The sequence below is a fragment of the Denticeps clupeoides genome, chromosome 16 (assembly GCF_900700375.1).
Source record: "Denticeps clupeoides chromosome 16, fDenClu1.1, whole genome shotgun sequence".
Classification (NCBI taxonomy): Eukaryota; Metazoa; Chordata; class Actinopteri; order Clupeiformes; family Denticipitidae; genus Denticeps; species Denticeps clupeoides.
In genome coordinates this window covers 13,763,857-13,786,363 of record NC_041722.1, presented here as the reverse complement: position 1 = coordinate 13,786,363, position 22,507 = coordinate 13,763,857, and the positions used below count along the sequence as shown (strand labels likewise).

General features: G+C 43.5%; 1 protein-coding gene across 1 annotated transcript; it reads left to right on the top strand.

The window, feature by feature from the left end:
* The first annotated feature begins 8,391 nt into the window (after positions 1–8,391).
* tmc3 (transmembrane channel like 3) lies at positions 8,392–22,488 on the top strand. Its single transcript, XM_028957102.1, has 22 exons — positions 8,392–8,820; positions 9,335–9,481; positions 10,461–10,536; positions 12,037–12,118; positions 12,215–12,321; positions 12,538–12,636; positions 12,749–12,891; positions 13,152–13,299; positions 13,585–13,628; positions 15,450–15,597; positions 15,841–15,950; positions 16,205–16,283; positions 16,403–16,648; positions 17,399–17,527; positions 17,616–17,683; positions 18,302–18,430; positions 19,770–19,880; positions 20,098–20,223; positions 20,321–20,399; positions 20,658–20,700; positions 20,799–21,066; positions 21,162–22,488. Exons 1-22 carry the CDS (start codon positions 8,705–8,707, stop codon positions 22,024–22,026), a joined length of 3,363 nt encoding a protein of 1,120 aa, XP_028812935.1. The 5' UTR covers positions 8,392–8,704; the 3' UTR covers positions 22,027–22,488.
* Positions 22,489–22,507: the final 19 nt, after the last annotated feature.

Here is a 22,507-nt window from a genome sequence, read left to right as displayed (position 1 = left end):
CCACCTGCCTGCCCGCCTGCCCACCTACCCACCTGCCTGCCCACCTACCCACCTGCCTGCCCACCTGCCTACCTGCCTGCCCACCTACCTACCTGCCTGCCCGCCTGCCTGCGTGTCTGCGTGCCTGCCCGCCTGCCCACCTACCCACCTGCCTGCCCGCCTGCCCACCTACCCACCTGCCTGCCTGCCTGCCCACCTACCCACCTGCCTGCATGCCTACCCACCTGCCTACCTGCCTGCCCGCCTGCCTGCGTGTCTGCCCACCTGCCTACCTGCCTGCCCGCCTGCCTGCGTGTCTGCGTGCCCACCTGCCTGCCTGCCCACCTGCCTACCTGCCTGTCTGCGTGCCTGCCTGCCCACCTGCCTGCCTGTGGGTAACACACTCGCCTATGAACCCAGGTTCAAATCCTACTTACTACCATTGTGTCCCTGAGCAAGACACCCTGAGTGTCTCCAGGGGGGGGACTGATGGTAAGTCGCTCTGGATAAGGGCGTCTGATAAAAGCTGTAAATGTAAATGCCTGCCTGCCTGCCTCTCATGCACGCAGTTTATCCGCACTGTGGCATGACTAGCGGGTCGGGGCAACGCGGCTCTTCGCTCTCTCTCATCGTCAGTAAACACTCATTAAGGCCACATCTGGCACGGTAACGAGCACAATTAAGAGCAGCTTCTAATTTTCCCTGACAGGGCGCTCAGGTATTAGATTTGTTCCTTTTAAAGCGACGCCGGGGGGAAGCAGCCCCTACCCTTCCACAGCATTCGGGCGGAGCCCTGGCAATTCCGAGCTGCACCATTATCCGTGCTGCTGTCACACGCGGCCCTGCCACGTCCTCCCCTCCCAAATCTACACATGTCATGCCACTGAACATTCCTGGGCGTGTGCAGGCTGCCGAGATACAATTGGGAACATTTCCTCTTAAATAAAAAGCCCCCCTCCTCCCAGAATGGCTGCTGCTGCTGCTGTACTGGAAGGTTGGAGCTGATGATGCAACGATGCTGGATGTTTTCCTTGTAATTAAATGGTAATTGGGTGATTGTTCTGCGCATGGGGGGCAGGCTGAGGGGTTGCCAGTGCATTCAGGGTGAGGAGAACAAAGAGCACCCGCCCCAAAGGACATATTTATACTGCCCCCCAGTGGCGCGTCCGAGCACTGCCACCAAAGCCATAACAAAGGGCGGCCCCTCAAATCTGTAGACTGTTTATGTTTATTGCTGCGCAGCAGAATTATTTGGCTTAAAACGGTGCCAGATTTGGATGTCTGTGGTTTTGTGCGGGCTACGTGAACATTTCGTATGCCCGGCACGGTTATTCACTTAATTAAAGTGAACTGAGGTGTTGAGTAAAGAATTGTTTTTGCCTTTCGTCGCGTATTTAGCAGAGAGAGGATTACGAAACCTCGGCTCTGTTGAAAGCGCAAATTGGGCAGCGGTGTCTCGTTTCGCCCAAGCGGGCACCAGAGACGGGAGCAGGGACGGGCCTGACCTGAAAAGTAAATAAACAGTGGCGAATAGCTCGCCGTCCCCTGGTGATGGACGCCGCGCCGCAGCCACGGCGGCTGGCGAAGACTGGAGGCTCTTTCTCTCAGGCCTGCCATCGCTTTTCACCGGGGAGACGGGGGTCATGGAATAACAGAGATGGCGATGTGTTTTATTATCCAGATGGTTCACACAGCCTGACATTGTCTGGCTGGGGTCAAGCGTCTAAGGAAGCCGGCTGCCCGGTGAAAGGTGGATAAAGTCTGGGCTTGTTTTCGGGATGAAAGGCCCCGCTAATGGGAGGGGCTGGATAGCTAGTGGGGCTTATTTGGTTGTGGTGATTTTCGTCTGAGGTCAAAGGGCATGGGGAGTGAACTTGCAGCGTCCAGTTGGAGGTTCTGTCAATAGAGGCGCTGGCTGCGCTGCCTCCCGGTGGAAACGTCCCCTGCCCAGCAGCAACCCACGCGGCCCAGCCGAGGCGGCTACAGGAAACCCGTGGTGCCCAGCCAGATCCGATTATGGCCACGAGACTGACCGTATTCAGAAGGTTCGAATCCCGATCCGCCAAGGTGCCACTGAGGTGCCACTGAGCAAAGCACCGTCCCCACACACTGCGAATGGCCCAGCATGAATGACGGCTGAAAGCGGTGGGATTGTCGGCCTTAAAATTCCATCTCCATTCCAGCACAAGGACAGAAACACTTGAGGTTGATCCGAACGACAAGAAATTGCAACTCTCCACAAGAGTCTGCAGGCAATTGATACAATTCACCATTTTAACAAGGTGCTTAATACGATTAGCGAACATTAATCAGTGATTTGATACTTCACTCTGCAGTCTTATTTGCTAAGATAGTCCTTTCAAAGGCTGAGCCTTCTGCTGGTGCAGATATATTCGGGCTGCAGGATTGACTGGATGCTTGTAATGTTTAAACAGTAGGCTTTGGTAACTGGCACGAGCCCTGAGCGCTTAATCCGTATTAAAGTCGACGGGCATTCACATGCCCATGGAATGCATCCTTGTTTTGCCTTGATCTGAATCCTCAAAAAAAAAAAAAACAACAAAAAAAAAAACGCTTTTTTTCTGCTTCTGTGGAGAGATGCTTCAGTTTCGGGTTCATTTGGCCAAATTTTAGAGTTTTTTTTTATGCTTTGCTTTGTGACGGTGTGTTTTCACCTAACCTCCAGATATGATATGAAGTCTGAGCCACGGTGTAGGTGTAAAGACAGTGACAGTCCCGACAAGACAAGTTCAGGAAAAGTTCACTCCCAGCTGCCTTTCATACGACAGGCTTTCATGTCTGTAGCGGGCGCGGCGAACACAGGCTGTTTTAAGACCAAAGCAGAGTTGAATGTAATCGGACAAAAAATATGCACATTCTTTCATATCCCACACCATGGCTCCTTGTCAGGAAAACTGTGTGTTTTAATCACAATATAGAATAAGTAAACGGTGACATGACATTCAACTAGGTTGATTATAATAGCAAATTAGCATAATTATTTGTAAGGATGTTTTGTTTCTTAATCTTGTAATCAAATGGTTGTCCTGAGGAGGCTCTCCTCTGCCACCTAGTGTTGACAGGTAGAAAGTAGTTTGGGTCTGTCCATTCATCTATTTTTCAACCTCCTTTATCCAGACCAGGATTATTTCATGGCTGGTACCTCTCCCAGCTCTCTTTGGTGTGTGTGTGTATGTATGTTGTTGTATCTTAATTGTGAAAAGATGGAATATTGTTCTAATATTCAAGGGCAACAACCCTAATTCTGATTCTGAAAATGAAGCATCAGGAGTAAGTCTGGACATGAAGAATTCTTAAAAAGAAAAGCTGGTTAATAACTCAGGTTATTCAATTGAATTTATTGGAGGAGCTCATCTTGTGGTGCGGTATAACCTATGTCCCTCTTTGTTTACAGACTATTTGTCTTAATTTTTTACCATCTGCTGTGCGAGTGCTGCCACTGCCGTGGACCAGGGCTGACCGGAGTGCGGCTTTTGAATGTAGACTCTCCTGAGAGTCTTGCACCAGAAGGACCCAGCCCACTTTCCCTGCTGCTTTATGGTGGGACCTGCTGCATGGAACACACCACCCTGCGGTTCACCCATAACCAGCAGATGGGTGTGATACCTTTGCTTTGCTCATTTGAATATGTGTGCAGTCAACACATTCCTCCAGAAAATCAGGTCGGTAAACACACAGAGAGACGTGTTGGAAAGCACGAAAAAGCCTGGGGTGAGTGGCCAGCATCACCAGAAGGTGGCAGCAAGGGACTATTGTTCACGGCACAGAGTGAAGCTGTTCAGAGGTTTCCTACTCTTGCAGGTAATGGAGCAGAAAGCTAGAATCAAGGGTGGAGACACAGGAAGCTGAGGGCGAGGCACACCCAACCAAAACACACACAGGGTGTAATAGTCTGTGCAAATCAGAAAAGCCTTGAGATTCCCACAAATCAGTCAGAAAATTCCCATTAAAATTGTTCTTAAATTACACTTAAAGTAGACGGGTCAGGCAAAACAAAAAATTACATAAAATCGTAATATATTTAAACATTACAAATACAAAAATAACACTTACAAATTCCTAATTGTTCTCATCATGGGGTACATAAAGTATATTTTTATAAAGTGATTGTCATTGTAAAACCCTGCAGCACAGCACAAGGTGACACAATGAAAAGTGTCCTCTGCTTTTATCCCATCAGCCTTGGTGAGCAGTGAGCAGCCATGACAGGCACCCGGGGAGCAGTGTGTGGGGACGGTGCTTTGCTCAGTGGCACCTCAGTGGCCCCTTGGCGGATTGGGATTCGAACCGGCAACCTTCTGATTATGGGGCCGCTTCCTTAACCGCTAGGCCACCACTGCCCCATGTACATATGATGTACATGTCACAGTTTATAACATTTCCCACTGGCTGCACCATGCACCATATTTATTTTATGCAACATTTATTGTCAATAAAAATGTATTTCCTTTGTTTGATATCATCATGGCAGAATATTTAACACTTGCAATTTTCCTGATGACTCGGTGGTGATATCTCAGCCAGATGGAGCACTGGTATTATCAAAAGTGAGCGCAAGAAGATGAAACCCTGCCGGCCAATGTAGTGTCTTGTTTTCGGTGCATCATTGATTGCACCATTCTGTAGCCTTACATTAGGCTGAATCATCTGTAATGCATCTATTGATTGTGTTTTATGACCTCTGCGACTTCACATTATGTGTTTTCTGTTATCCAACAGGACGCGCTGAATGTATAGGCTGTCCATGTATCCCGAATGAGCTTGTGCATTAGAGGAGGAGTGTAAATAATTTTTATGCAGATTAAGGATTCATTGAAGTGTTTATGGATAGTGATGCTGCCCTTGGTGACTCTCAAGGTTTTATGAGCCATCAAACACCAAAATATACATTTCTTGCTTGCAAATACTTTCTACTACCATTTGAATTGATTTGCAGTCTAAATCATTTAGTTGTTCCTGCCAGCCTTCATTTAAAGGTATCATTAACAAAATTCAACATGCAAAAGAGTTAGATTCAAAAGAGGATTATTGTCTATACAGCAATATACACAGCATGCAGTGTCTTGAAATGCTGTTTCACACAGACCCCTGCCCCATTGCATTTAAAAATATTAAAAAATGATACATAACTAAACTTAAATACCTATATACCTAAAATATATAAAAAACATATTTAGTAATGTCAGTAGGGTGATATAATGTATTTACATTATTATATACATATCAGTGTATATAAATCAGATGAACCTAACGATCCCAGAAAAATCCCAGTAAAACCAAAATCATTACGAAATCGAAAACATTTCTTTACAGCAGTGTTTTTCAGCAACGTTCTTAAGGATGTAAAATTTAAATATGAATACATGCTTTATATATTTAAACTAAAATGTCATCATGTATATAATCATCATGGGCTATATGCAGCGTATTTGTGTAACCATGATGTTTGATAAGAAGCCTGACCATAATGTGCCATAATATTATGAAATACCAAAATATACATTTGTGATTGCCAATTATCTACTCCCAATTCAATTTAATTACAGTCTAAAGTATTTAGTCGTTTCTGCTAGAAACCATAAGGTACCATTAACAAAATTCTTTGTTAATGTCAGTCTTGTGAATTCACTTCAAAACTTTTTAAGTTAAGGAAATGGAAATGGGTTAAGATGTAATGCACTGAATGCACTGCACATTGGGTGTAGGGCCTGAGTTTCATCATCATCTCGGTTCTTATGGCTTTGATTGTGTTCCGGATTTGCATCTGTTTACACAGCCAGCATGTGAATTATCCTCCGGTCCCTTTCATACGGGGCTGGTGTGACTCATACCCGCGCTGCGTAGGTGTCGCCGCCACTCTCGGCGCTGCACGCCGAGGGGCGATTTACAGCGGGCCTGGTGAGGAGGAAAGCATGAGTCAGGACTTTTCAAGGTCATTAAAGCTCGGAAATGGCAGACTATCAAAACACTGACCAAGCGCTTGGCTGTAAATTACACCGCTTACCTTTCACACCGGAGGCGAGCGGCCAGTCTGCTGAAATCTGCGTGGAGTCGGCAGCCGAGCACCATTGAAGCGCTTTTGTTTCTATAAAAAGGCAGAGAAGGCTACTGAGTCGCAGCAAACCAGGTTTCAGGTGATTATATTGGTGACTGCACTGAAAAAAGAAAACAAGATGGCAAAGCTGGTAAAGATGGTGGACCAGATATGTTTACACACTGGACACACCATCTTCGACCAGCAAGTTTGACCAATTTATTTCGTGTTTTTTTTTCTTGTTGGCCATGCACGTCTTACCATCTAAACCAGTTCAAACCACAATGTTAAAAATATATAATTGTCAAAATTGCAATGCATTGTTTCATTTAGGTTTTCACTGTATTTCATCTTGTATGAAGGTTTTTCTTTTTTATTACCAGTCACATCAGTTTTGACCTGCAACTTTTACCAGTTGTGTTTCCCTTTACTTTGCTTTACTGGTCATACTGTCTAAAACCAGCATTATTCTTTTTAATCCATTCCTGACATGTTTTTTAAGATCTGTTCCACGCGAAATTTAGATGTTGCGGTCGTTCCGTTGACCTTCTCATATTGAAAGCCTTAACATCTTTGCCCTTTTCTTGCTTTAGAGACTTTTTTTACAGAGGACCTCTAAACTTTCCCATCAGCCAGAGGCTTAATTTCGACTCAGAGTTATAGGCCTGGTTAAATGTTCATTCTCATGATGTCTTTACAGACAGAAAGACTTTTAGAATGACTGACCTGCGTACTAAATGTTTTCATTTAATCTGATAGGAGATTACAACATATTAATGTATTATAATTTTCCCAGTCATCCAAATATATTATAATATATTTGGAAGCATGCTTGGAACATTTAGAGGAATATTGTCAAACCATAGCATCGCCCACTTTCAACAGGTCAGGAAATATGAACAGAAAATATAATCCCTTCTCTGTTATTAGGCATCTGTAATATTCTCTTTCCCCAAAACTGAATCAGTGTAGCTGCATTTCCCAGTATTCTTATTTTATTAGCCCAAATGATTGTATAATGGCGGAGCAGCGAGGCATGGGGATGGCGTAAATGCATTTCACTTCGAATGTGATATGATAAAAGCAATCCTTATTGTGGTATTTTTAGTGATACAATAAATAATCCCATTAAAGGTAACAGAAGCAGAGTGTACACAAGAGTTGTGGTGTATGTGTGTGTGTGTGTGTGTGTCTATGTGTTCTTCTATTGTAAAAGTGGGAACACTTTGCCGGCTAAAATAAAGGCTTGTTTATGAAAGAATACATTTTCATAAGAAAAAAAAAATGAAAGATTTCCCTTTGGTTACTGAGGTGTACTGAAGTGTGTTTACTTATAAAGTTATACGTGTGTATGCTACAGCATGCATGTGCATGCATTTTTTATTCATTTTGATGTTCCTGCCTCCGGATATCTTCTGATGCTGGGTGACAGTCCAGAGAAGGTGTTTCTATTACTAAAAGGAATGTCAGGATAGACAAATGAATGTCTACAGTAAGACTCTTTATTTTTTACTTTAGAAATGCAGGTTCGTGTTCTGATTCTGACTATATTACTGCAGCACAGCAAATGATAGATTTTTCCTGCTCGTAGAATATGAATTAAAAAAACCATGGTATTCCAAAAAGCTCCTTGGTTCCTTGAATTAGATGAAGTTAACAAAAAACTCATTAAACTTTGCTCTTGTGAGTTTGCCATTACTTTTGTAATTAATTGTGCATGGAATAGGATTGCCACAAGCAGCTTATTTTATTATCGGCCGTTAAAGGACAGTTCATGGACCTCAGATTCGTTCACTGCGCACTTGTGTGAAGGCCTAATGCATTTCTTTGTGGCCCACGGATTATTCAATTTTCCTGAGCTTTGCCTATGAAAAAAGAGAAGAAGGGACAATCAAGAACGTTAATTTAAACGCTTGTCACGTTTGCTGTCACATTTGTTCCACTTTTTCACAATTTTTCATTTTTTAAACTGAAATGCCCGATCCAGTTATTTGGTCAACGTCAATCCTTTTTCTCACTGTAGTTAGAGGAGAGTTTTTAACAAAATCCTCCACAAAGGATCCCCAAGAGATATTGTCAATGAAACATTTCACACTCATACTGCTCCTCTACTGCTCCATTTATGCGCTCTGGACCTTCTGTTCTGTTTCAAACGACTGCCAATAAAGCTGGACATATGGCACATTAACATATTACTGGTAACTGTGCCGGTGTGTCTTTTCCAAGAGGAGACTATTAGCTCTCATTTGTCCTGTTAGTCCACGATTCCTTGGGGCTTCTTTAAATAAGATACATTTGCATATGTAATACCGTAATATTCCTCGTAATATTTTCTTTTACTTTCGTCCAGACTGGAAATTGCAGAAGGGTCTGACATGACTAACAGCTGGCCATGGTGGCTGTTCCGCTGTTTCTTTAAGGGCTGAATCCCCCTGCTGATTGGAGTGATTGTGTTAGCTCAAACCCAAGCAGCCCATCCAATGAGGCGTCATATCAGCAGGTAGCAGACTGCCTCCAGCAACCCCCCCCACCCGCCTTCACCCTTCCTCCCAACCTGCTGCACCCTCCCCGCCCCACCCCCCTCATCCTCAACCCGTGCCGCACACGCTCACGCTCTCTCCACCACGCCGGAGGGCTAAAAGTTTCTGCACGCGCATCCGGACCTTCGCCATGAACGCAGTGACAGAGCCTGCCACCATCACCAGAGTGCCCACAGCCAAGAGACACAAGAGCGTGAGGAAGAACTCCAGGAGGATTTACTCTCCGTACCAGGACGAGAACCCTGGGTGAGTCACGCCTTTCAACAAGTCCCTCATCTACAGTCCTTCACTCGCCGCTCCTCATGGCATCTAGGGCTTTTATGAACATCATTCTTAAACTGTGTTTTTTTTTTCTATTACTTTCATCATCCTAATGAGACTCATCTTTTCTGTCAGAGGTCACAGAGAGCATGGATGTTCTACTGCTTCATTAATATGTATAGCTTATAAAATCAGTGTAGACTTTAAATCTGCATAGTGAAAATCATTTTTTTTCAGGCTAATTAAAGATACTAATTGTTTTCTTTTTTACCAAATTCATGAACCATATAATCATGAATCTCGAAAGCATTATTATTATTTATATTAATCTAGCAAAAGTAAATAATTTCAATGTGTGCGTAAATGTAATTAAGAGGCAAGTTGTGTAATGAATTATTCCAACGAATATTAACACAGAGATTAGTTCTAGTGTGATACTTCTCTTAGTAATAGCTGCGCTGCTGTTCTCTGTAAATATTCCTTCCGCCCTCCCCTGCAGACACTCGGACGATGAGGATAAAGACGCTGAGCGAGTGGACAGCAATGATCCGGAGGAAATGTTCCAGAACATCCAGTATCAAAAAGAGATCATTGCCAACATCCGCACACGACCCTGGCCCATGAGGAAGAAGCTCCGAGTGCTGAAGTAAGACGTTAAATTAAATTACTACCTGTTCAGATGTTGCTTCATTATGCAAATGCAGGTGCTTGCACACATCCACATGTTTTAAACAATTAAGCCCAGTAAACTACTTTGTCAGATTATCTTCTTAGATGATTTTTATCTTCTTTTAAACCATTCGTGTCCCTGCAATTAATTTTAATGATCAATTAAACATGCATAACATTTCATAGTTAATAATAGTGGCATTATCTGGTAAACCTGTCTACCTTGATGCTCCACATGTGGTTGAAAGAATTGCCGAAGCAAGCGGCAAACAACGAATAACACCAGAGAGCACTCTTCATCTTGATAGCCCTTGGAGAACGAACCATATTAGCTGGGTAGACATTCCATTTTGCAATGTGCCTCTTGCTCATTCTGCAAGGGTCAGGGATTTGACCTCTCCCTCAGATGCTTCCTCAAGCCGGATTGCTAAACCCGTGATTTATGCTTCTCCTGATGGACATCTCACCCCCTGTGTACTGTTGCTGTGCCGCTTTACGGCTGCATGTTGTTATGGGCGCCGTAAGAGACAATCCTGCATTTTACACACAGCAAAGTGCGGTGAATGTGGATGCGTTCTTGTCCTGATATTGGTCAAGGATTAAATTAATTATCTTTTCTTTTATACATATTTTTTGGTCAAATATCATTTTACACAACTGTTGTCCTAAAATGATTACTTCTTCTCTGAACAAATATGGAATGTGATTGGGCGCTGCGGAGGAAGGTGATAAAAGCGGGGACCCGTGTCAGAAACGGGCGCAGCCGTGGTGTAGAGTGTGCAGCAGTAAAGCTCTGTATTAATGGCTTCATCAGAGACTCCAGCAGCAGTAAATCTGAGCTCAGATCACACCATGAAATAATGTGTTATGGTCCTGGCACCTGTGTGTGTGTGTGTGTGTGTGTGTGTGTGTGTGTGTGTGTGTGTGTGTGTGTGTGTGTGTGTGTGTGTTTTCAGGCTGGCAAGGGAGATTGTGCTGAAGTATGAGGGTCGACTGACCAGAACTCGAGGCTACCAGGCTGCCGGAGCCAACGTAGGTCCTGAGTCGCTCACGCCACCACTGTGGCATTTCAAGTAATGAGAAGACCCATGAAATATGGTGGGGATCAATAGCAAAACAAACATGAGAGATTATGAGCATGGCTTTTGTTTTTGCAACATTAGCGTAAGAAGAAGCTTCCGGAACAACAGCAGCTCAGTGATTTGATGCAGTGCACTCACAATAATTGCACTGCAGTGACGTATTCCGTCGTATTCGCTCTATAAAGATGCTCATTTGAAAATGGTGCAAGAATCTGACACTCCACAGCAATGACCTGTTGTGTGTGACTTTAGCAGTGACAGCCCCCCACTTCCCGACAGAGCAGAGCTCCTGCTTGAGTTGAGTTGATTTCAATATATACAGTATGTGTAAATGCGTGCAAGTTGGGGTGATGTGGTTCTGCAATCAATTAAACTAAATGAATAAATAGTCCAAAGAGTTGCCTTTGTTTACAGAGGTTTGACATTTTTAAATGTTTAAAAATATCCATCATATTAATAACATGTATAATGCATATGCTCTGTAATACATATTTATGTATAAAGAGTTTCTTAAATATGTCCTTAACAAATAGCTGTGTTTAAATACACACATTATAAGTTTTATGTGTTTAAGTGTGCAGATGATGATTCTGGGTGTTCACACAGCCATTTTTGTCCTCACGAGAAATAGGAAAATCTTTTAATTAGAAAACCGAAAGAGACAAACAGCTTAGTTTTAAGGGACCTGTAGTTACTTATGTATTTATGATTCATTATATACATAGTTATTACAATTTCTCCTCATTACAAACCAACGTGGGAAAACCAACGTGAGTGGGTGCCTATGTGTGAGTATGTTTGACTGTCAGGTTAGGGTTCTCCATCTCCACATGGCTCAACCTGCCTCAGCAGCTCAGCTCATCCACTCACAAGCTGCAGCTGGATTTATGGCCAGTTGTTATGGCTCAGTTTAATTAAAATGTTCCAAAGGCATTTGGCAAGGCTGCCCAGGCATCGTTAAAATTAATTGACTGTTAGCAAGTAGATGGATGATGAATTATTAATTTCAGAGCTGGCTATGGGTAAAATGAATCTGGTATCCTATACTTTGATTAAACATATTTATGCATTATGTTGTGTATTTACATTCCACCGTTGATTAGGTTCATGATTATATTTTTGAGTGATCTACAAAATCAATACCCATGGAAGAATTCTGCTACTGAAATATAACAGCTATGCTGTATTGGTCTAAGGGAGATACTGCCAAATTTAATACTTTGTTATAAGCCATCAGTGTTGCCAGATTGGTAGAAATAACACAAATACTTTTGTAATTTGCATAAATTAAAGATTATTTAAATTACATAATTTAAGTGATGTTAAAACATTCTCAAATGTGGTTTTCTCCAAAAATTCTGGTTGTAATCACAGTAGTACTATAAAAGTATTAAAGTGGTCATTATGGATTTTGGAACTGTGCTCTGCTCTGAATTTTTGATATTGGCAGCTGCTGAAAAAGCTCTCCCGTGTTCTGTACAACCTCGTGGTTCTCTTCGTTCCCTGGGAGATGAGAATCAAGAAGATTGAGAGTAAGTCATCAGAATTCTTGGTGAAGACATTTGCTTGCATTGTGGCTGGAACACCAGATATAAAATGTATTTGGAATCCATGCTGTTGTTTGACAGGTCATTTTGGATCTGGTGTTGCTTCTTATTTTATCTTCCTGAGATGGCTGTTTGGCATCAATATCGTCCTCACAATCATGACTGGGGCTTTTATCGTCCTCCCTGAGGTTAGACACTGCAAGTACATTATTCATTTTGGCAGTAACATTGTATTCAGAGAAATAATGTCCTGCAGATACAGATACAGGGTCAGAAGGTATAGAAAAAGCAGTAACCTGTGAAGGTGTTCAAAGCCCAGAGATTTTGTTTGTTCAGTGACACTGACTCTGATGTGTCTGTTTCTTCTCTCCCATCTGTGGCATGCATCATCATGCATCTGTCAGTTGCTGGCTGGTGCTCCGTTTGGGTCCACCAGAAGTAAGACCATACCCAAAGAGCACCTAGATTCTGCGCAGGACCTGGACACCATCTGGTCTCTTGGGGTAAGGTCATTTCCCAAAAAGGGATTTTGCCAAAAGTGATACCCTTAAAAATTGTGTCTCCTTCGCATGATTATCTCTCTGAGCCTCTGCATTTTGTGTGTTGCTCTCACAGGGCTACCTGCAATATTCTGTGCTCTTTTATGGATATTACGGGAACGTGAGGAAAATCGGGAGCGCTGGATACAGGCTCCCCCTTGCCTATTTTCTGGTTGGGATGGCTGTTTTTGCATACAGTTTCATCACGCTCCTCAGAAAGTAATCACGGGACATGATTTCTGCAGTGCTCCTATTGCCATCTAATGCACATTATGAGGGCAGGTTGAATCAGCATACTGTTAATAATGTAAACAGTAAGAACTGAGTAATACTGAGCGCTTATGTGTATTATCTTCTTATGCTGTTTATGTCATATATCAGGACTGAAAATAAGATTTTTCTATGTTGAATGTAATTAACACAAGGGTTCAGGATACCTTAAGGCTGGTGTGTTGACTCTGTGTTTTTGATTTTATTAGAATGGCGAAAAACTCTCGTCTGAGTCTGGCCAGTGCCTCCGATGAAAACTACACTTTCTGCTGGCGAGTCTTCTGTGCCTGGGACTACCTGATTGGGAATCCCGAGGCGGCGGAGAGCAAAGGGGCCGCCATCATCAACAGCATCCGGGTGAGCCTCTTCTGCTGGGCCGAGACGCCACTGAGCTCCCCAGATCCAATTTCCAACGATCCTCCGCCTTTAATTCACTACAGCGCTCTACGCGGGAGGTTTATGTACCGTTGTATTACTGCTGATTTCCCAGGGGAGACTCCATCATTTCTGTCTGATTGCTAATCTGAGCCACGCACATAAACAACAATGCGTACAGGAGTCCCATGCTCACAGGAGTCTTCTAGTGGCTGTTAAACGTGTTTGTGTTTTTGCTGCGCTAATGCTGAATTTTGGCTTTTGAAGGAGGCCATTGTCGAGGAGCAAGAGAAAAAGAAAGAGACAAGCCTGTAAGTAGTATCTGGACCTTCCCCTCTCACATGCCATGTAAAAAAATAATAAGTGTAATAAATAAAAAAAAATAAGTAAAGTGATTCACATGGTGCACACAGTGAAATTTGTCCTCTGCATTTAACCCATCACCCTTAGTAGGCAGTGGGTAGCCATGACAGGCGCCTGGGGAGCAGTGTGTGGGGATGGTGCTTTGCTCAGTGGCACCTCAGGGGCGGATCGGGAATCGAACCAGCAACCTGCTGATTATGGGGCCGCTTCCTTAACCACTAGGCCACCACTGCCCCACCAAAAAAATGTAAAAATATCCTCACAAAGCGTTCGGGGGAGATATCTGAGAGCCCACACAGCTCATGGATAATATCAAAGCAGGCAAAATCGCTTGTGTCTTGCTGGTGGGATAATTAGAAGGCCTAGTGCATTTGTGTAGTACTGTCATTCGTACATTTCTGTTGGTGGGTTTCTCTCCAATTTTAAGGGCAACTCCAGACCACTGCTGATTTATAAACACCATCCCAGGCTGCTGCAATCTTGGCAAAAAGCATGCAGCTGAAAACAACCCACTATATTTCATACAAGCAGCGTTTTCTGCAGAAAAATCTCTGCACACAGATCACCATCAGACCTACCCCCGCCACGCCGGACTGATTCACACAAAAAACATTAACTGTAGTTGCTTTATTAGCCCTCATGAATCTGATCCCATAGCAACAATCAGTTTTTTTTTATGCTGAATCGTTCATCCTTTGAAAATTTTGCATTGTTTTATATTTTCCAGTTCCATCATTTTACATTTTATTTAAAGAAATTGCCAGTTTGAGAAGCTTGAGAAGAGTACATCAGCGGCATGAACGCTGCGGCAGTAAGAACTTGGTAAAAGCACCACAGGGAACCCTCTATGACAGACGGCCTTTAATGATACACATCTTTGCAGTAAGGAAATGACTAGTCAGACTGGCTGCTGGCACCAATGCGGACTTTCTGTGTTTTGGTGCAGAGGACAGGCGGTCAGAATTAGAGTGTTATCACACATTAAATATGTGATGGGTGTCCAACAGAACTTGGTAAAAGTACCAGGATACAAAGACAGACACATTTCCTGGACAATTGTATTGAACACAATCTACTATGATCTCCACAATCCATTCCAGACTTTCTGTGGCCTCACATCTCTAAGGTTTAATTCTGGACCCTGGCTTTGTGTATGCATGCTGTCCCTGTAAGTATTCTTCGGCTTCTCAGGTTCCCTCCGATTGCCAAAAGGCATGCACACTAGTTGGATTTGTTTAATGCGTGTGTATGCGTCTGTGTGTGTGAATGGTGATGCCCTGTCCTGGGTGTGTCCCTGCCCTGTGACCAATGTTCTGGGATGGGCTGCTGTACCTGCAAACCTGATATGGGTTAAGCAATGTAATGCCGTGTTGGGCTGGCACACCCACCCCGTGAACTCCTGATCCCTAGTACTCACGTGTATCTTGTGTCCTCACCGTGTTCACCTGTGTTCCTGTCCTCTTTGTAAATTTTCTTGTGCAGTTGCACCTTCTGACTTGCACCATACAACTATGCCTATAAAATATGACATGTGCCTAATAGATGTAGTAATGTGTTATAAAAATGGACCAGGCCTTATCATATGCATAAACTTAACTGAAACCGTGTTGATCAAAAGTGAGTTTTAAACCCATTATTCTTTATGGGGACAAAATAAATGAGCGCAGTAAAACAAGTGCATATTTTCTGTGCATTCCTATGTCTTATGTAAATACAAACGACACACACACACACAAAGCCCATCCTTGCTCATTTCCTCCCTCCCGCAGAGCTGTTCTGATCAGTTTGCGGATATTGGCCAACATCCTGGTGCTGCTGTCTCTGGCTGGCAGCATTTACATCATCTACTTTGTGGTGGACCGATCCCAGAGGCTGGAGCAGGAGAAGCCGGAGCTTACGCTCTGGGAGAAGAATGAGGTACCGACTTGCAGGGCCTCCCATGTCATGGCTGCTCAATTTAGCCAACTGCTGCAGTGTGCCCACGGGGACATTTAGAGACAATCGCTGCTGTTTTTAACATCCGCCCATCTGATTCACCTTGATGTTATTAAACCGTATGGTTCTCCTGCTACCATTTCTGTAATGAACTGATGTGCAGTAAGCATGCTCAACCCTCTACTGCTGCACAGCTGTAATTGTGTTTACCCAACTCCCTGACAGGTCAGTGTGGTGGTGTCCCTCATTACCATGATAGCCCCCTCAGCATTTGAGCTGGTGGCCCAACTGGAGATGTATCATCCCAGGACCAGCCTCAGATTTCAGCTGGCCAGGTCAGGAAAACATAAAACATCCAATTCCCTGTGTGTGCAAAATATACCACTGCTCCTAGTGATAATACATTTAGCATCATAGTATGCATTCATGTTTCTGAATGCATTGGTGTTCCGTTGCATTAAGTGCCATTGGTGTTCTATTAGTGTAAACACTGTAAGGACACCATTCAATAACCTCAGTGCTCTGGATGCAGTAGTAGCTGACTTGGGTTGTGTTGTGTTTCTAACATGTTGTTGGACTATTTCACCAGGGTTCTGGTACTTTACCTTGGCAACCTGTACAGTTTAATCATTGCACTTCTGGACAAAGTCAACAGCATGAGTTCAATGGCAAGTGATGATACTAATCTAAGAGAAGAAGTATTTAAAACTATATCAGACCAAACACACTCATTTCAAATAATACAAAAGAATGATTTTCATACCCAGTATAATCATGTCTTACTCAGGTACCAACAGGTCCAAGTAACTGGTCGGATACCACTGCGTTCTTAGCCACCATTTCTCAGCCTGATGAGGAGAACGCCTCTACCCCACTGCCAGACATGACAGAGAGGAAGAACAGCACCATTGCCACCATCTTGGACATCAGCAGAACTAAAAGCACCACTGCTGTGGTCCTAAATCACACTGCCCCCTCAAACATGTTCAACAGATTCCAGCAGGACCAGTGCTGGGAAACGTATGTTGGACAGGTGAGAGCATGTGATGGCTTTGTGGTGAAGCACTTTGGGGTCACTGACCAAGTTGTTCAAATATAAATCTGAACTTTCACCAAGACACTCAAACGTTGTGCCAACATAGTCTGGGACATGCTGGACCACATCCTTCTCCGATCTGAAATGTTAATGTTGTGCCCATAGGCAGTGACAAAATTGCAAGTATTCAGGTGGAGACCACTTGAGACAACATGATAGATACCAGAGTGAATAATGATCCTTCCAATTCCCATCACCCAAGATGGAGTTGAAGTGCACTGGGACACACTCTAGAACTACACTTTATACTTTTAGATGATTGCACAAATGGCCCATTTGTGCTGCTCTGTAAAGAATGCCAGGCGCATAGCTGTTACTCATAAGTCACAGTATGTTTGTGGTGTGGGTGTCGTAAAGAGCAGAGCTGCAAAGTGCCCTCTGGAGTAAGCACATTATGAGCCTATACAGGTTTCCATTCTTTATTCTTTTTAAGTGTTGGTTTCAATTTTAACAACTGACAGAAAGTCCCATGTCTGCAACATTAGATGAGATTAATTAAACAAATGAAGCAAGTGGCCCAAGTAAGCGCATGCTAGCCTTCAGTGAGCTTCATTATTCAGTCCCTGAGCTGAGTAATTACTTCACATTGCTCAATGGTTGTGTTTAATCGCTTTAAATAATAGAAATGCTCATTTCTTTTTACAACATTTTTTTGTAAGTTTCACCGTATCCTTTTCTCTTTCACAGGAAATGCTGAAGCTCTCCATTATTGACATGATCTTCACTGTGGCAAGTATCCTGTTGATAGACTTTATCCGTGGTCTCGTTGTGCGCTACCTGAGTGATTGCTGCTGCTGGGATTTAGAGAGTAAGTTTGTAAGTACCGACGCGCGCAATTACAACCGCTGTTTCTGATGCCGCTGCTGTTGTGCTCTTCCCCTGACTGAACATATCTCTTCCGCAGCCTGAATATGGTGAATTCAAAATAGCCGAAAATGTGCTCCATCTTATTTACAATCAAGGGATGATCTGGTAAGTGGCACAACCAGGGACAACGTCTGACAACATCATGACTAAATTCAAATTAAGCAATAAAACACTAGTCAGACTGATATTTAGTGATTATAGTGAAAAGGTCAGCTCACCAGTGCCAATATCTCAAGGTATAGCACCACCTCATTATTGTTTTAGATTTATTTTTTTTTTTTTATAAATTTAACATTTACTTATGACTGTTGCAAAAAAAAAAAAAACAAGGTTTGAGAAATACTATTTCATGACTTATACTATTTCATGACTTATTATTATAATAGTTTAGAAAAGTTGAATGACAATGGGACTTTTTGGTATATTTTTTATACGTTTTTGAAGAATATGCAACATGTCAACATATAAACAGCTTTTTACATTACATTCTACACAGACCAAAGCCAATAAACTGAGAAAGAAAAGATAACATTCCTACAGTCTTCCAGAGGTTTATATAGTGTATTATATTGAACATCACTTGTGCTTCATTGAAGTGTGTGATAAGTTAATTTCAGACCAACTTGGTCTTGTTCTGCTATTTTATGTGCAGTCCTCCACTTAATCACATCAAATACATTTCGAACATGTATTCAAATGTGTGACCTATTGCCCCTCGCTCAGGATGGGGGCTTTCTTCTCCCCCTGTCTGCCGGCCTTCAACGTGATGAAGCTCATCGGCCTGATGTACTTGCGCAGCTGGGCCGTGCTGACCTGCAACGTTCCACACCAGCAGGTCTTCAGGGCCTCCAGGTCGGTGCTGACTCCAGCTCATAACACAGGCATTAGATCTGCCCCTGCGGTAGGACCTGGGCTAATGGAGTGGTGCACTGAGTGGAGCCGAGATTGGCTCAGAAAATGTGATAAAAGTGTGCCTTTCAGTGTCCTGCTGCCTCCTCAATTTAAACCTGCCCCCTCAAGCAAGAGGGACATCAATCAGGAATTTATTTAATACACCGTCTTTCTTTTCGGTCGCAATGGGAGCGAAGATGTGGTGCTTCTGATATCTCTATTGCTTCTCCCCACCAGCAGGGAGAACAATGGCTGTGTCGCCCTGATGACCGGTTGCGCCGGCCTCTGATTTATTTAATGGCCCTTCTACTGCCTCCTCCAGGCTTATCAGTCTGTTGCAGAAAGGGGTGGAATTCGCTCATCTATTCTATCGCTGTACCTGCCCCCGAATCCGGCCCTCTTCAGCGAAGCAGAAGAAGCACAACCACTGACCTGACGCTGATTGTGAGAACTGCTGATGCAGTGGTGCCGAGTGCGTCCCTGTGCTGATACTGCTGAGAGACCTTTGTCACTAATGATATGATGGCCATGAGTCAGCTCTATTATCCCTCTCTTTGATGCGAATGGTGTTTTTGTCTCTTTTTTATAATTCATTAATTCAGACTAACGGATTATGCTCTGAACTCCATGCTTTTAATGCTGATTTTCAGTATTGTTGCAATTAATGTTTCATTAAGTGAAATATGCAAACACCAGTGCTGTTGCCAGACAACAGGAACGTCCGGGTGTGGGCTCTTATTCAGAATGACTTACATAAGTGTTTTAAAATATCCACAACTCAGAACCCAACCTTAAAACCCTGTTTATGTCTATAGTGACTCAGCTGTTTGAACATCTTGTATCTAGAAGAAGTATCTTGTTTATACCACCACCTAGGAGCCAAGAAAGAGAAGAGTCTAGACAAATGCTTTCCTAGTAACTTGAGAGATGGTGGTGCCACACATGCAGATACCATCCTCATTAACCAGTAAGAACCCTGTAACATGCTCTCTTACATTGGTGCAAAAACAGAGCTAATGGTTTTTAATCAACTACATCATATTTAGAAATAAAATTGGCCAGATTCTTTTTTTTTACCTTACATTGGCAACATGATGTTTGAAACTTTATTAAAATTGTAGATATATGAGGTTTTCCTTACAGCATCTGTGGTAAAAAGGCTGTGTGGTGGAGAAAATAGTCGTTTTAATTTGCTGAGCTGAGCCACATGATCCAACCCACTTAATAAAGAGATAAAAGTGTTGGGACATCTTTTTTTCCCCATAGCTTTCGACTGTTTCTTCCTTTCTCTCACTTCCAGATCAAACAATTTCTACTTGGCAATGCTGCTCTTCATGCTGTTTCTTTGCATGCTGCCTACAATCTTTGCAATCGTGAGGTACAGACCTTCAGAGCACTGCGGCCCATTTAGGTAAATTGCACGCTCACGTCCATGCCTTTAAAACCAAACGGAAATGTGAAACCAAACCTTGTAAACCCAGTTAATTAATCTCACAATCTTAATGGCCCATCAGCAGGAAATCAGCAGTATTCGGTACACTGTGACAGTAATAAAATCCACGGCAGAATTACAATGGATTGCTTTCATTTCCACGTGCCTGAGTTTCTCATCCTCCGCCATCCCTCAGTGGACAGGAGAAAATTTATGACATCATCTCAGAGACCATTGCCAACGACTTCCCTCTCTGGTTCAGCAAAGTGATGGGTTACGTCACGAGCCCTGTGGTTGTGCTGCCTGCTCTTCTTTTACTCTTGTGAGCATCTCCCCTTTGAGTTCTTAAACGTTCCTCCAAAATATTATTAGTAAAAATGTGCTGAGGTCTTTATGTATTGTGCAATTCTGCATTTCAGCATGCTGATTTATTACCTTCAGTCCATTGCAAGATCACTCAAATTCACCAACAACCAGCTGAGAATGAAGCTTCAAACCGTAAGTCTGCATTCTTGTGAACTGCATAGGAAATAAATTCAAATGCTTATAATTACTGCTGCTCAAAGTAACCATTTCAGGAGTTATTGATGATGATGACATTATGGTCACAGCATCCAAATGACTCCTTCATGCCTTGTGAAACATGATAGAGATGGAGTCAGGGACAAAGCAATTTCCTTGTCCTTGTATTTTGAACCTAGAATTAAACAAGAAATCAATATTGCATTAGACTTCAGTGGATTGCTGTTTGTTCAGGAGCGGACGGAGGACAAGAAGAAGGTCTTTCAGCTGGCAGCCGGTAATGCTCTTTTATTACACACTCTCGCTCTAACCCGGCGACACCTGCGTCAGCTCCCGCAATCGCTGAGAGCCATTCTTACATGTCACGTTCGACAGCCCGGTTACATGGCCCAGAGGGCGGGGACAAGAAGCCAGACCAGGAAAGCGACCTCACCAGCATGGAGTCTTCGATACGCACCGCGTCGCCACGGCGCAACGGCAGCGTGACCAACTTCGAGTCGCCCGTGCGCCTCAGCAACAGCATCCACACCATCACGCAGTCCGCGTCCCGGGCCGATGTAGGCCGGGCGGCCGGCACGTCGCGCAGCCCCTCTGTCCCTGTCCGACAGAAGAACAGATTCGAACACATACAGGTTCCAAACAGGTGGGGATGTTTTCGGCCCTTGTTCGCCATGACATTCAAATAATAAAAAGAAATGATGAAGGGTGTTTTATGCTTTGTTTCTATTTCATTTGAAGGTACCCAGTGTACCTGGGTGGAGCTGGTGGGGCCAGCCGTTCTAAGTCTTTTCATCAAATGGCGTACAACCCCTCCACACGCTACCCAGAGAACATCCACTCAGACCCCCTGTTCAGAAAGAGCATCAGGCCGGAAGCTGCCGGTATAGTGACAGCTCAGAGCTTGGTTGGCCGTCGGGCCCACACCACCCGCTACGTCATAGTGAACGAACACGAGGCCAGGAAGAAGCTCATGCGCTCGGCCACTCGAGTTCCCCGCCACTATCGCATAGCCGACGAACCGGATGACATCGTAGAGCTGTACCCGAGGAACATTAAGCGGTACGCCATACGCACCCCTCACAAGTCGTACCAACCTCACTTCAGTGAAGAGGAGGAAGAGGAAGAGGCCAATAAAAGCACAAGAAAGGGTTCTATCAGCCAATCGCATCGTCCCAGGTCATTGTCCGATCTGCACCGGCCTGCGCGCTTTTATATCGGAGACACGGTGGACAGCCAGTTGTCCATGGCCAAAGACCTGGCCCGGGGTGTGTACGGGGCACATGAGGAGGATTGGGAGGAGGCAGAGTGCCGCCCCCATTCCCACACTAACCCAAGGGGTGTTGAGACTGCACACAGACACTACGAACCACAGGTCAAACCCAAGATTAAACACAAAGTAGAGCCGTCACTAACAGAGTCGGATTCCGCATCGCTTGCATCCAGCAGCGACCAGCAGAACAGCAGCACTGACCAGTACATCCAGGTCATCCACAACAAGGAGAAGTATCTCAAATCCAGCAGCAAAGTGGCAAAAAAGAAGTCCAAAACAGGCATCGATTTCAACAGATCTGGCTCAAAGGAACTTGTATGCTCAAATGTATAGGATAACACTTCCTATAAATATCCCCTTCACACTGAGTCATAGGCATACTTATATGACCTGCATTGCGTTACGTTAAAATATGGGACATTAAAATAACATCTAAATGGTTGTAACTTCAGTAATGTAACTTATATAATGTTACATTAAGCAAATTGTTGTGGTGCTCACTTTTCATATTATTATCACCTCATAATACAGTAAAGGTTATTTACATGTCTTATAAAAGCTATTATTCTGAAACAATTATTATAAAGTACCATATAAGCATATATTATATTGTAAGTGCCTTTTACAGGCCTTAAGAAAAAGGCTATATATCTGTACTGTAAGTCTACATTACAGATACAACCATTAGGTGTCATTATAAGACACTATGAAATACATTACAATGAATTAAGCACACTTCATTTTGCATTATGAATATGCTCATTATAATGCGTAGTGAAGGGGGTATTCATAGGAACAGTTACCATGCATAGTT

Coding starts and splice junctions, on each gene's coding strand:
- tmc3 (XM_028957102.1), top strand. CDS start 8,705: ATGAACGCAGTGACAGAGCCTGCCACCATCACCAGAGTGCCCACAGCC. Junction 12,892..13,151: donor TTCATCACGCTCCTCAGAAA/GTAATCACGGGA, acceptor TGATTTTATTAG/AATGGCGAAAAACTCTCGTC. Junction 15,951..16,204: donor CTCAGATTTCAGCTGGCCAG/GTCAGGAAAACA, acceptor CTATTTCACCAG/GGTTCTGGTACTTTACCTTG.